The 15,206-nt window shown below is 42.0% G+C and overlaps 1 protein-coding gene across 1 annotated transcript in view; it reads right to left on the reverse strand.

Annotated features, from left to right (window-relative positions):
* Positions 1-220: 220 nt before the first annotated feature.
* The window catches only part of SLC6A18 (solute carrier family 6 (neutral amino acid transporter), member 18), a 22,566-nt gene continuing 7,580 nt past the window's right edge, over positions 221-15,206 (reverse strand). Inside the window, exons 3-13 of the mRNA XM_010134130.1 lie at positions 15,075-15,206; positions 13,569-13,706; positions 11,944-12,125; positions 11,437-11,547; positions 7,916-8,028; positions 7,504-7,632; positions 6,746-6,902; positions 5,210-5,414; positions 3,420-3,579; positions 1,518-1,680; positions 221-433 (exon numbers count right to left, since the gene is read on the reverse strand). Coding sequence (XP_010132432.1) covers positions 221-433; positions 1,518-1,680; positions 3,420-3,579; positions 5,210-5,414; positions 6,746-6,902; positions 7,504-7,632; positions 7,916-8,028; positions 11,437-11,547; positions 11,944-12,125; positions 13,569-13,706; positions 15,075-15,206 — 1,703 coding nt within the window. The remainder of the gene's footprint in view (positions 434-1,517; positions 1,681-3,419; positions 3,580-5,209; positions 5,415-6,745; positions 6,903-7,503; positions 7,633-7,915; positions 8,029-11,436; positions 11,548-11,943; positions 12,126-13,568; positions 13,707-15,074) is intronic.

The raw sequence follows: 15,206 nt of genomic DNA on the forward strand, positions 1-15,206 counted from the left end.
GTAGGATTCAGAACAGGATGTAGGAGGGACAGGATTAATATAATTGTTGAGAAATTGGTTGAAAACAAAGGAAACAGAGCAGTGTTTATACAGAGTGTTAGTGATTGACTGTAAGTGTATGAACTGCATAAACCAGGTTGGTTGGATGATGCTGTACTACAACTAATGGTGTCTAACAGAGGCTGTCTTATTTTTACTTACAGACAGATACAATGGCTATTTATTCTTTTGGGTGAGAAAAGTTGCTGTTAGCCCCCTGACATGAAAACACTTCTGGTGGAACAAAGCTTGGCTCCTTGCTTCTGCACATTTGTTTTATCAGGTGGAAAAGTGCTGCCAGAGGTACAAACACGCAAGGAAGAAGAGCTAACAGCACACAGATGGCCAGTACCCAAGGTGGATAAACTTTCTCCTCTTTCATAGGGAAGCCTTCCTATGGAGATAAAAAGCAAGCAAAAGAAATAATTGGTAGGTAAACTTGCATTTTGCTCTGATTGCCATTTGCATTTTCTTATGCACTTATAGTAAAGATAGAAAAAGTTTTACTCTTGCTCTACAACAGCATTCAGTGGCCGTGTCCTCTGTATACCATTCTTGTGGGTCTAAAGATGGCTGTAAATGTTTTACAGTTTCAAAGATTTATAGCTGGACGTGTGACACGTTCCTAGGCATAAAGGAGTTGCCCAAAGAGTCGTCAAACTTTCACCCTCTCTTGGTTAAGCTCTGATTATTCTTTAGTACTCAAAGTATACTTAGTTTCAGCAATTACTGACCACACTTTTTGCCAAATAGGGAAGATTTATATGAGAGATTTTGAGAGAATGATGATAATGTAATTTCTGCAAGTCTGTGGCTATGGAATGACAGCTACTTAATGACATTTGGAGGAGACACTGGATTGCTGTGTAATCCTCATGCAGTTTAAGACCAGAATCGATCTTCAAACTGCTACACAAGGTGTATTTGAGAGACATCCAAGCAACTGCAACTGATGTGAGACAGTGACATCCAGATCAAATGTTCTCAGCATCGACATGTCTTTGGTGCTGAATTAACTAATGCTGTGCTCAGACTACCTCCTCCCTGTCTGCCTGCCAGAAGTACATATTGGTGTATTCATCAGGACCCCTGTGATATGGGTAGCTCTCACTGAGAAAAGATTTCATCCTTGGCATGTTACACAGCTCTAAAGCTCTGCTCATGCATTTGTTCCATCTCTGAACACCCTGTAGATATGGACTGTCTGTGAGATATTTCACTTCAACGAGTTCTTTGCATTACACACATCCATAAGAAATACAAGCACGGAGCATGTAGTACTCCTCAAGAAGAGGCTCCGTTAACAGAAATGCATTTTAGTATGTTTGACCTCTGCATGCTGGAGCCTTCTTATTCTGAGCACCGCATCACTTCAGGCCGCATTACATAGGTAAGCAGTAGGTGGCAGTGACTTTAAAGGATATGGTAAAGGAGAAAAATATACAACTCTTGCTTTTATTAGAAGTTAGTAAACATACATATTTAGGGTTCCAGGCTGCATAACTTGGTGGCTTCTGTGTCTGAAGAGTGACAAATGCCACGAAGACAATTAGCAGGAGCAGAGGGCTAATAAACCTCCATGTGATCTGCCAGTAGAGATTGGGTTTTCGTCCAGTCATCCGTTTCACATCCTTACTGAACCTTTTAAGAGGAGCCATATTTATGATGATGTTAGATCTAAGTGGTAACAGTTTCACTTTTTCATAGTTTTCTGTAAGTTTAGGGAGCTGTACCATGTGTTGAAAATCTTTTCTATTCCAAACCCTTCTTTAATAACTTACTATAAACTTAAGTAAATAATAATATCAATAAAGTAGGTCTTTTATTGATCCCTACCAGGGATGAATGATGAGTTTACATTACCTGAGCAACTAGTCTAAGGTTTCTAAGCACAAATAAGTCATGAAAATAGTACAACAGTTCTGTAGAACTACTCAAACATTTTAAAAAAAGACAAAATTACCAAGGGAACAAACATAGCTCTTTAGGAAGAAGCCTGAATTAACCAGCAGCAAATGAATCAAATCAGGTCAGGGACAAAATTATTGCAACCTGAGCCAGCTTCCTCTGCAGTCAGTAGTGACAGTTGTTTGGACGTGGAGCTCATCGGTTACATGTGCCTCTTACAGTTACATTGAATGGGCACTGGTTCTGGGTTTGATAGTTACTTGATAACGTATATCTATCAAGTTGGAAAGGGTTTTGTAGGCTGAATTAGGAATTGTGATTTTTGTCTGTGTCTGACTTCAAATCTGTTAATCTAACTTCAAAATTTTCCTGAGAACTAGGAAATAGTGATTTGACCGTGATCAAATCACATATTAACAAAGAGGAAAAAGTGTATGTGTGTGAGTCAACAGAGAAAATATGGGTGCTCTGGAATTCAGAGTCTGCTGTAGCATATCGAAACAGATATTTTTGCTATTCTGCATCATGGAAGACTGAGCCTAGCTGTATGCGCAGCAAGAGGGACGTGAGAAGTTGTTTATGATGATACAGCCTGGAAGTTATCACCATTTAACATGGCAAATGCTCTAAGAATCCTAATGGTGGGTCTGAATGCAGGGACTTCAGCTGCGGAAGACGTTTTTTCTTCAGTTTCTTATTTTCAAAATCATAGCCTACGGTAAGACTTGAGTTGGGATGATACCAAAACAGCTTGATGCGCAACAGCACTGGCCAAACATGAGTTCATTACCTATACAGTATACAAACAGATCCACAAAAAATCAGGACCTGCATAATGCCAGTGCCAGAGCAGGAATTGGAAAAGCAAAGTCCCAGCATGTAACCAAGTCAGTTATAGAGGGGAAAAGACTAATCTTTATTGAGAACTGAGGCAATTTCTGGGCTAGAAGGGCCCTGAGTAGGGAAGGCAGGTTTATTCTAAATCAAAACAAGATAAGGTTTTCAATATTTACAGTTACAAAGGATATAGGAAAGCTTTTAACTGAAGAGTGAATTTAATTAGCGTCTGTGACTGCGGAGATTCTCAGCGTGCAGGTTGAACCTTTGAACATGAAGGAGTTACTGCATGTTGATTAGCGTGACATTTGAGGGGAAAAAATGTTAAACAAAACCCACAGAGTATACAAAACAAAAGGGCAGTAACAGAGGATATCTGAAAGACGAAACTCTTCTTGGCGGAAGAACTACAGTGGCTGTGAACTTAGGACCTCCGCTTCTGTAAGAGCTATGCAGAGATTATCCTTCCCGTGTTACAGATGTAGGAGACTCGAATCAAAGAGTGATTACTACATTCACAGAACTGATAAGTGGTACAGAAGTTAATATTTTCTACCTGTATGTAACATACATGGGTTGAGAGGAAAATGCATTTGTCTCCTATGAGAAACAAAATCTTTCTGTTTTCAACATACCTTTTAATTTTATAGACATATGCAACGCCAGTCACTTCAAAGAAAGCGATGACTAGGAGAGGTAACGAGCCTGCATAGCTGTCAAAAATGTCGATCCAGTAACTCCCTGAACCCAACGTAAAACACAGAGCAATGAGGAAAGAAATCAGACATATTATACCTGAAGAAAAAAGATACATTTGTTACTGGAGCACTGAACTGAACTTGGTAAATATACTTTTGTTCTAAATAATTTTTGCTCGTGTTCTAGTGATATTTATTCTCTCTCTCTATGGAGCTACAACAAGCTGTTTTTTTCCTTAGGAGAGAGAATATCACTTCCTAAACTCAGTTTTCCCCTCTGTGTTGACTGAGAGGCACGACTGTTGCAGGAGGAACACACTCGTATGACTCAGAGTGTCGTTCAGTTGTTAGTGCTTCCAGCAGAGAGCCTGGCCTGTGCTATGCTGTTGTCTTATGTTAATTTTTGACTGAGGTAGTGAGTTTCAAGTGCCCTCAGTTCCATGCAGTCTTAGTCTCAAAGCACAGGCAGCTGGCACCTGGGAAGTGTACAGGCTCCCTGGATTTCTGTCCTCCAGTTCCTCAAAGGGCCCAGAGCTACAAACGTGTATGTCCCTTATGTCCTGGTGTGCACGGATTAGGTTTCACCATGCTTCTGTACAGTCAGCTCCCCTTTAGCCAAGGTATGGATTTGGGGTAATTGAAAGATAAAAGTGGGAAAGAAGGAAGAAAGGAAAGCGTTGCTGGATGCAGAAGTGGGCTGTAGTCAACTTGGATGTCTTTGTGCTGGGTTACTAATTGCTTCTGACTCTGAGATGGCCTTTGGCTCAATGCTGTCTCAAACTGGCTCAGTGGTTTTTGTTTGGTTGGTGTTTTTTTAGAAAGCTCACAATTGGAAAATCACTTTCAAAATAATATGGTTACCTCATCAAGTTGTAAATAAATTTGTTTCTACATAAAATGTGGTAAAATGAGAAGGATATCATTTAGATGCCCAGGAAGACTCTAAAAAAGGCATGGCCACGATATTCCCCATAAAAATGTAAAAGAACACATTGCAGAAATGTTAAGCCATTACTTCAAACTGCCAGAAAATTTTCTAGACCGATTTTTCTAGACCAATTTCACAGTAGTGTCTCTCAGGCTCTAACCAAGTTTGGTTCTTGAGGTGCAGGTTGGATTCAGTAACTGTCTCTGGTTGAAAAGATTCTGGGTTTGGTGCAAGAACAGGATCACACGCACTCGTTCCCTGGTTTTCAAGTGGTGATTTTCTGCTCTGGAGTGGTCACAGTAAATGTGAAATAAGCTGTAGCAGCATAAATGTGAATGAAATAGGGGTGAATGACCTATCTTACAGTTGTGACAGTGTGTTAAGTTTGCGCACAGATGGTTTGGCAAACGAGCTGATGTCACTGGATGTCTTAAAGTGACTCGTGTAGGTGTCAAAGGCTTAAGTGAAGACAAGGTTCTTCCTGACATCTGCAACAGCTCGGAGTGAATTTGACTCCAGGAACAGCAGTTTAACAAGCTTTCTCAGACTGAAACAGCTCTTGTAAGCTAAGAAAAAAGCTCCTAGGGACAATGTAATACTGTCATCTGACAGCTTCTGCCATAACTGCTACCTCATCTGTGTGCTTATCTTCTGCAAACAGAATCCACTGCCCTTACTAACACTAGGAGATAGCTAAGCTAATATTCCAGATTCTTAATCCCTCTGTGATTTTTATTAAGCACTTTACACATCTGTAAAGAAGCCACCTTCTTTGAACAAAGCAAAGTAAATGCCTTACCAGATAATAGCTCTTTTGGTATTGATTTAGGTAGAATTTGAAGTTCTAGAAGAGGAGTGAAGACTCCTTCGATGTTCCCAAACATTGAAGAAAGGCCCAAGCTGAACAACATTATGAAGAACAGGATGGCCCAGGCCTGGGAGCCTGGCATGAGAATGATGGCTTGAGTGAAAACAATGAAAGCCAAGCCAGTTCCCGATACACTCTGCAGAATTCACAAACAGATAAAAACACACATTATTATGGCATAAATGCAGTTTCTCATGTACACAGAATTAGAACATGCCCCTGTCCTTCCCTGGAGTCAGGGGTGGCTTTGGTCAGCTGTGGGGTTCTGTGGCAGCCAGCTGTTGAGCAGATGGGCAGTGGGGGGTGTTTGTGGGGTTTTTAATTTAAAATGGCCTATTGGAGATGTGTAGAGAGTCATCAAACAGAATTTTAGCTTGCATAGAGAGATGGTCCAGTGTAAAGCAGAGTTGTAATTGAAATAGCAGTTGTTTTGCCAATACCATCTTAAATATGTTTTTAAAAAAATCTATTATGTAATAAATGTGGAAAGAAAAAGATGTAAATAAGGCTATGATTGCCACTCTAGCAGCAAGATAGTTGGTGAATTGTTGATCACAAAAAAATTCATTAATTACTGCAGAAAAGGCTAACAGGGAAAGACAATTTCAGCCAAATTTACCTGATTTCAATCTCTCAAACACAACAATATTTAAATCTAAGCATTGAAAAATGCTAATGTTGCTCTAATTTCAAAGTAGAATATGTCAAACAGTAAATCAGAAAGGGGTGTCATCAGAGGAAGTAAGTAGTGTTACAGGACTGGGTGGGATCACTGGAGCAAGTGGAATGTGGTTGGAGAAGTAAACAGAGAAGAAACATCTGTGTTTAGTGGTAGGGGAAATGTTTTAGGAGGGTGGGAAAAGAAGGAAAGGGAGAGGATCCTGATGTATGGGAGGGCGGGGAATTAAAATCTTGGTGAGATCCTGTGCAGAGAGTAGGAAAAATAAAAGGGAGAGGACAAGAAGGAGGAATAGAAAGATGGGGAAAGGAAGGTAAAAAAGAGTACAGTGATAAGATACCTTCTTGGTGGTAATGTATGTGATTGAAGGCAAACAGTGAACACTTTAATAGGCTTTTTAATATACTTTCTTAAATACGAGTTTAGGAAACTCCCATTTGGCATCCTTGTTCTATAATCTTTCAGCTAAATGCGTTTCCTCTGATGTGCTTGTTCCTGTAAACCAAAGTAGGACTGAATCTAGTGTCCACGGTAGGCTCCAGTCAGGAGCACTTTTGAAGATTGGTTCTGTGTTGATAATGTGTAATTTTGCATGCTGTACCAGACAGCTTTGAGTTCGGATTGTCCTACAGCAATAGTATTATTTCAAATTTTGAAAAATCATTTTGTTTCATGGTTATGTATAATATATTCATTACAAGTAAAGTACAAGTACTTGTAAGAAAAAGGAAGACACCAGTCCTACATATTTTGTTTAAGAGTTACTTTGTTGAGAGCAACTCTGGTACCTGATCAAGAAAATCTTGAAGGTCACAGCTTTTCAGTTTGAGTCCAGCAATTTTTTCTGGATATGATGAGTTTAGGAAACTAATCCAGGCTGTATAGTTCTGTCTCATGATGCTTTCTTCCGGAAGATCAAATTCATTGATGATACTGATAATGTTCCTGCCAGAGAAGCCAACTTATCATTAGTTCACATGTTTGCAAACGGTGTGGCTGGAAATGCTGTGCCGTGTATTCAGATGTTAACAGAAAGTTGTGTTCACTTTCTGTGCTGTTATTTACAATATAAATGTTAAATGAGGACTTATATATATGAAATAGTTAGGAGAAAATATACAGACTATTTAATGTCTTCTCTTTCAGATACAAACTCTGAGTACTTTATGCAGATGCAGTCTCTGAAACATTTCTGGTTTTATTTTATTAGCTCTGGAGACCATTTCCACCTCTTGTGTTTAATAACTTGGTGAATCTGGTGGAATAGGAAAAGGTGCTGGTTTTTTAACTACTTCTGATGCTAGTCTGAGATATGATCCTTGATGCAATGGATTGTTTAATAATTTGTCTTGCTTCTTACAAACGGTACTCCTGATTGTTCTTGCCTCTGTGCCATAATAATTTCTATTTTTGTATTAGACTTCTCCATGCAGTTGCTTTTCCTTTTTGGGGAAAATAAATTCTCTAAGTGCGTGTTTTTCAAGTAACACATTATCTATTTAGGCGTTAAAACCATTGTATAACTCTGGAAAGACAAGTTTCTCACCTGTCCAAGCAGTCCCAGTAGGCTGTGGTTGCTTTAAACCCCAAAACAGAAAATACTGGGATGGAAGCGTAGAGGGATGTCATGCAGTTCACAACTGCTACTGTCACAGCATCCTTTTCACAGTCATTTCTAGAAATAGCATTCCAACAAGTGAGGTGACTGAAAAAACACAGTATTTTATCTGTGGTTCTCTCAGGTATTTCATCAAACATTTTAATTTTTTAGATTTTGTTTTTCCCGTCCTGTTAGAAAATCTGTTTGTCCTTTTAGAAAGATAGCTGCACTGTTAGATCCTTTAGAAAAATTAAGATGCTTTATAAATATCCTATGGAAACAGTTGTGAGAATTTTAGAAAATTGCACAAAATGCAGTAAGAATTTAGCTGATTTATAAAGGTTGTAGTTCTACTTACTTTGGTGGATTGTAGCTTGAGAATGCGATAAGCCCTCCAAAAGCCAAAGAGAGAGAAAAGAAAATCTGTGTAGCTGCATCGAGCCATACACGGGGATTTTTCAAAGTGTTCAGCTGAAATAATTGGAATAAATGCATGTATTAGATTTAACTTAAAATTTCATTTTCTCTTCCAGTTCTCACAGCTCACCTCTTATTTCACTTCTGAAATGTGAGTGTGTTGCCGTCTAAATACACTGAAAATGGGAATGAGTACAAAACATGTCAGTAAAGCAGGTGTTCCTGAAGACATAATTTGGTTTATTTAAATGTATGTAGTAATTATAGACACTGTTTCATTGTACACCTCTTCTGTCTGGTAATAAAAATGTGTTTATAAATTACATGCATTAGTCGCACAATAGAGACAGTACTTCCTTTGACACCTTTCCCCACAGCATTCTCCTGGAGAAACTGGCTGCCTGTGGCTTGGATGAGAGTTCTCTGGATAAAACACTGGCTGGATGGCTGGGCCCAGAGAGTGGTGGTGAGTGGAGTCAAATCCAGGGCTCAGTACTGCAGCCTGTTCTCTTTAACATCTTCATCAGTGATCTGGATGAGGGGATTGAGTGCACTCACTGAGTTCACAGATGACACTAAGTTGGGTGGGTGTGTTGATCTGCTTGAAGGTCAGAAGGCCCTACAGAGGGATCTGGACAGGCTGGATCAATGGGCTGAAGTCAATTGTATGAAATTCAACAAGACCAAGTGCCAGGTCCTGCACTTGGGCCACAACAACGCCCTGCAGCGTTACAGGCTTAGGGAGGAGTGGCTGGAAAACTGCCCAGCAGAAAAGGAGCTGGGGATGCTGGTCAACAGCTGGCTGAATATAAGCCAGCAGCGTGCCCAGGTGGCCAAGAAGACCAATGGCATCCTGGCTTGTATCAGCCACAGTGTGGCCAGCAGGAGGAGGGAAGTGATTGTCCCCCTGTACTCAGCACTGGTGAGGCCACATCTTGAGTAGTGTGTCCAGTTTTGGGCCCCTCACTTAGAGGACAATGAGGTGCTTGAGGATGGTTTAGCCTGGAGAAAAGGAGGCTGGGGGAAGACCTTATTGTTCTCTACAACTACCTGAAAGGAGGTTGTAGAGAGGTGGGGGTTGGTCTCTTCTCCCATATAACAGGATGAGAGGAAATGGCCTTAAGTTACACCAGAGAAGATGTAGGTTAGATATCAGGAGGAACTTCTTTACAGAGAGGGTTGTGAAGCATTGGAACAGGCTGCTCAGGGAGGTGATGGAGTCCCCATCCCTGGAAGTGTTCAAAAGCCGTCTAGATGAGGTGCTGAGGGACATGGTTTAGGGACCCTGGCAGTGCAGGGTGAACGGTTGGACTTGATGATCTTAAAGGTCTCTTCCAGCCAGATGATTCTGTGAACTTGTACACATGAAACACAGGCAGAAACTTTCTTAAAACAAAATAAAAAAAATACTGGGATCCCTGTGATGCGTAATTTTGCTGTAAAACCAGCTTTCACTTTTCTCATAAGCAAGTGGACAAGTAATACTGAACTTAGCAGTAATCATTGTTTTACACATTAGTGTAAACCAAACTGCAAACTAGAGGAAAAAATTACAGATTGCCTCTGTGATAGAGGATCTGGTGCCTGTGCTGCCTTTTTCTTTTTCTTCGCTACTCTCTCTGCTACTCTCTGCAGAGCTCTGGGCGCAGGCATCAGTTGCCCAGCACAGTGATAGAGGATCTGGTGCCTGTGCTGCCTTTTTCTTCGCTACTCTCTCTGCTACTCTCTGCAGAGCTCTGGGCGCAGGCATCAGTTGCCCAGCACAGTTTCTGGAGTTGTGCTTTGCCAGAGAACCCCCAAATATTTACAGTCTCTGAAGCTCTTCCAGTTGTGAAAGACACTGGAGAGGAGGCATTTGTGTTCCTGAGCCGACACAGATGTCCACAGAAGCAGAACTGTGTAGAGATCATTGCTGATGCTTGATGAGGATCCCTTTTCTGCTGCCTCTCAGTATTTTTTTTTTAAAGAACCTTTCCAAAAGTCTCTGTTCCACCTCCTGTGTTGCTTCTACAACTTTCGCTTTCCCCTCAAGTGTTTGTAGCACTTGTAGCACTGAAGCATAACTTCAGTACCAAAATCCTCCATAGCAGCTGGAATGTTAGTTTAACAAAGCCATCTCTCTGTCTTACGTTATTACTTTCTATGCAATAGCAATACCCATAGCAGATATCACTTACCAGGCTCTTGCGTCAGCTTTTTCATGTTCGTAGATAAAAACATAGTTTCATCTTCAAAACCATCTGAAGGATGTCCCCAGGATCTTCCTCAAACCGACTAATGATTAACTGCAGATTGATTGCAGACTCATTTTCATTCTGATTTCTGGTGACAGTCTAGAAAACCATCTGGCTCTTTTATAACCAACCACTCCCCCTCAGCACTGCAATACCTCCAGGCTTTGTGAATTCACACAGATCTGCGTTAAGTTCACTGTGCAATGATCGTAAGTCCCAGAGATGCCTGAGCTCTTCCAGAGAAACCCTACGGTTGGGCTGAGACCAAATGACAACAGGCCAAGCCATGTTCTGGTTAAGTTGTCTGATCTGCTTTCTTCATTAAGACATTGCACCAGGCATTTATTGTCCTGTCTGGACCCTACAAAAAAATGCAAGTGTGCATCCTGATCTGTAAAGACCGAGGTTGTCCTTTTTGAGCTCTGACAGCGTTCAGATGGGTGCCCACGCCACTGGGCTTGCAGGGAGAGGGATAGAAGAGGTGTCTCATCTGAGCTTTCTCTTGCTATTGTTCCTTTCCAGACTGGCACGTAACGGATCTCCAGGCTTCTTGGTTTATGTTTTCCTTAATGCCTGTGCTTTTGTTCTAGGGCAGGAAAGGGAAATGCCCAGTGCTCCTGTGGTGGAAAGCAGTGCTGTGCCTGTGGAAGCAGAGGATGCTCCAAGACCATGTTGTATGTTCTCCTTTTCCTCCTCTACGCTCAGCACTTTATGGAGATTTATAGCATGACGGCAGAGCTGTGAGGAGCCTACGGTTGGTTGGTTGGACCATTTGACTTTGTGTTTGGGAAGGCCACTAAGGACAGTGTAAAGAGGATCCTCTGAAATGGCCAGCATTTGGAGGGATCTGGGACTGCTGTCCCTTTGAGAAGATGAGAAAAAATGGGAGCAGGGTATTTTCCAGCAGATCTGTCTTTTAGGGACAGCTACAGGGGGAAAAAATCTGTGTAAATTCTGTACATTCAAGACCAAGGCACCCATAACATACTTACACTCAATTTTCCAGTATTTTCTGATAGCTTATTACCGAACTGTTAAATACTTTGATGCTTCTTTTCTTGATAAAGGATATTAAAATACTAAATCACTTAATCTCAGAAAAAACAGCTTAGCTGAGCTCTTGGATAGCAAGGTGGATCAGGAATTGCTGGAAAATGAATATACAGTATAAGATCTGAGGGGGAGAAGAAGGAAAAATAGTATTTCTGAGAATAACAGCAATACTTACATTAGGAGTGAAGAGGTAAACCAGACCCTCTGTGGCTCCCGGTAGAGTGAGTCCGTGAATGAGGAATATAGTGAGGACCAGGTAAGGAAATATTGCTGTTACATAAATTGCCTAAAGTAAGAAGACAGACAGATAGTTAATGACAGTAACATCAGCAAATCCTATTTAAGTTATTGCAACATATAATCCTGATAACATTGGATAAGACAGCTACAGGTGAGCATTGCCATCTTTCAAAGAAGCAGAAGGCGCTTTTGCAGAACATACTCAAGAAAATTGCTCTTGAAACTGCGTGAGGGGAGACTGGTAGGGCAGAAGCATTTGCAATGGAAAAGCAGGTCCTTTTGAGCCACTTGTACCGCTCGCTGCTACTGCTTCATTGGACAAGGAGCAACCAAAACGGTGCCAGTGTGGTAACTGAGGAAGGCTTTCCTTGGTGGTGAAACTCATAATCTGGAGAGCAAGATCCAGAGCCTGGGATAACGCACTTCTCTGTCCTTCCCGTACCTTTCCCATGGTTTCAATTCCTCGGATGGTGCAGAGGTAGACAATCGCCCAGCAAGCTGCTAAGCACAGAATGAGCCACCACTGTAATGTGCCACTCTCAGTGACGTCAGGTGTTATGTTCAAAGTTTTTCTGTACCAAAAATAATTTACTGAGGTACTTTCGTAACATTCTTCATTGAGGCCTGAAAAAAAATGTGGCAAACATAAAAATCAATTTTAAAACTTAATATTTTTCCCATTCACTTATGGTTAGGAAGCAATACTTTATACTAATGGAGAGTGGCAGGATGGTCTCCTGTGGGCTGCCAAGTCAAATACAGAGATGGATTTGACCAGCCTTTCTCACTGTCTGTAATGTGTAGCAAGACAAACTCTGTCACAGCAGGCTCAGTCTGTGAGACTTACATGAGACTGTCACAAGTTGGTAGAGCCATAACAAGATCCAGGCACCTGAGGATACATCTAAGCCCAGGATCCCCTAACTATGTCATGGCTCTGTAGTGGGCAAGACCCAGGCTTCAACTTCTTTGGTTCACGTTTCCAGGACTTCTGTGATCAGGAATCTTGGGCACCTGCACCTGGGGAGCCGGCACTCCCCAGCCATGCTCTGCGCCTGGAGAGGAGAGAACTGGGAACATGATGTACGCCACAACCCATGCTCACCCCTCTGCCTATGTGCAACCTAAAGAGGATTGACAGAGCATCTTCAGGAAAGCCACTGACCTGCTGTCTTTAGCTGAACTGAACTGAACTGAAAAAAATGTTACAGAACTGAGAGCAGTATTCCTTACCCTGCATAGGTACAGTGTCTGGCTTTGGTCTTACTGAAGGTTTTGTAACGGGTAGCGTGAATTTGGTCTGAGCCTCAAAGATTCTAAGTAGTTTCTCTGCTACCTCTGTGCTATCTTATTTAGTTGCTCCTTTTTCTTTCTTTTTTCTTTCTTTCTTTCTTTCTTTCTTTTTTAACACTGTTATTTCATTTCTCATTTTGAAATCAAGCAAAAGGGATTCCTGGCTTTTGTTGTTCCTGGGAGAATGATGACTCTGAGTAGCCTTTCATAGCTTTCGTAGCTTTTTGACAGGAAAACAAACCAGATCTTGTGCAGAACTTGGGGTCAAATCAAGTGTGGTTTCTGTTCTCGGGGGTTTCTTGGTTAGCTCCTCTAGGAAGCTTCTTGTCAGATGTGTAACAGTAGTCTCAGCAATCTACAGACAGAAACTAAAATTCTCCAGTAGGGTTGTGTTTCCTGCTCTGGCAGCTCGGCTGATCTTTCTCAGCATATCATGGCAAATGAGTTTAAAGGTTTCTGTAAGAGTTGTTCTGAGTCATAACCAATGCATCACCAACTAATGAAAACTCGAAAGTCTCGTTTAAATCAGTTACTGAAAGATACAGACATACATTTGGTTCTTAATTATGCTGACAATCTAACGTGTCAGGATACCTAGTTTATGGTAACAGACACGTGTGTCTTGATAGAGGATGATTTCTTCATAGTCAGAAAGCAGAGGACACTATTTCAGACTGGTGTTAAGCATAAAAAATAACCAAAACTTCCCTTTCCCCCTTGTTAACCCCAGATTCTGATATTGGTGCTAGAAGTGATGCTTGAAGTGGTAGTTACCTGTTCTGTTTTCATTTAGAGGACAAACGCTCCAAGGAAGGGGTTCTTGGAAGGAGTTTATGAAATACCACATCACCCAGGTTAAAACGGTGTTGTAGTATAAGCTCACCAGAACCGACACCATCCACGAACCAACCCCTGCAGAAAGCACAAGATGTCAGCTTAGAAAAGCTTTGGAAAAAATTGTCAGTCATGGAACTTGCTCTTAGAAACTCAGGTTTCTTAATTTTTCAAGATTTTCTGTTTCCCCCCTGAGGTTTTCTCATGAAAGATGAGCATTTGTGTCTTCAGTAGCTGAACAGCGGTGCACAGTCCCCTAGCACACCAGCCCTGCTCCAGGAAGGCTGACACTCTCTACCTACATAGAAGATTAGGGCTGAAGTCTTTGCTGTAGTATATAACACATAGTTTTGTACAACACAGAACAGCTTTAATAGCAGAGGCCAAAAGAGACTGAAGTTTCACAGCGTGAAGTAGCTGCGTGAGGGCACTGTTTTGTCCCAAATCATGCACATGTGCCCTAAACTGGTAACGGCTTCACCCTTACGATAGGGACAGGAGAATAGCAACACCATGGATTCTGCTTGCTTGCATTTTTGCAAAGGGAGGATGGACATGCCTAATTGCAGGAGATGGCTTTAGCTGGAGGCACCACCCTGTTGCCTGGTGTTTCTTCCTGGTTGCCCTCTGGCTCTTAGATAAGTCCTCTTACCCACCCCTTCTCTTCCCACGCACCCCCACAGGCATGACTGTCACTACCAATCCCATTTTCAGGCACCTGCTTAAAGCAGGGCATGGTCCAGCAGTGCTGGTGCAGCGTCCAAGGGTTTCTCCTTGCCCCCGTGGGCAGGAGGGTGCTGTCTCAAACCCAGTAGAGCCGATGGTTCAGCCCTCTAATGGTGGCTGCTGCCTTTAATTTTTTGCAGCCTAATGAACTGCACAGGACAGAAGATAGGTTTTTTTCAGTGTATATTAAATTTAAATTAATTAAATAAAAAATTGCTGGTACAGGCATGCACACCAGTCTAATGCACAGTGCTGTATGGACTGTCCCTCACGTCCAGCCACATTAATAACCCCCCTCAGTGGTCCAGCTGTGTACCCTTCTCCCAAAAGGAAACTTTCCCAGTTGCTTTAGCATCTTTAGTTCATGCCAGATTCCCGTTCCTGATTTTGTATCCTTCTGTCCCTCCTCCATTCCAACTGGAAGGAGAAGACTGGCTCCTGGAGGGGCTCTGAGGGAGGAGTGAGAAAGTCTGTGGGCAGGCAGCTCTTGTGCAAGCTCCAAGATACAGTAGGAATGGGGGAGCGTTGACTAGCAGAGCTCGAGAATGTTGTGCTTCCCACAGCAAAGCTTATGAGGTTTGCACTTAAGACTCCTGTGTGCCTGGGATAACACCTGACAGGAGCGATGTCCTAAGGAGCATCAGGCACAGGTCTGTAGGAAGTGAATGCTGGGTGGGAGCTCAGCTGCAGCTCTTTGAGCTGGGACCCCAAGAGACATACCAACTCCTCTGAGGTAAGGCGAGATGGTGGTCCAGGCACCGATGCTGCCTTTCCTCAGACACTGTCCTAGGGCTAGTTCGAGATGCAGCAGTGGAATTCCTTCGAAGAGAAGAGCGATGAAGTATGGGAGTA

The sequence above is a fragment of the Buceros rhinoceros genome, unplaced genomic scaffold, assembly GCF_000710305.1.
Source record: "Buceros rhinoceros silvestris isolate BGI_N320 unplaced genomic scaffold, ASM71030v1 scaffold7274, whole genome shotgun sequence".
In the NCBI taxonomy this organism is placed as follows: Eukaryota; Metazoa; Chordata; class Aves; order Bucerotiformes; family Bucerotidae; genus Buceros; species Buceros rhinoceros.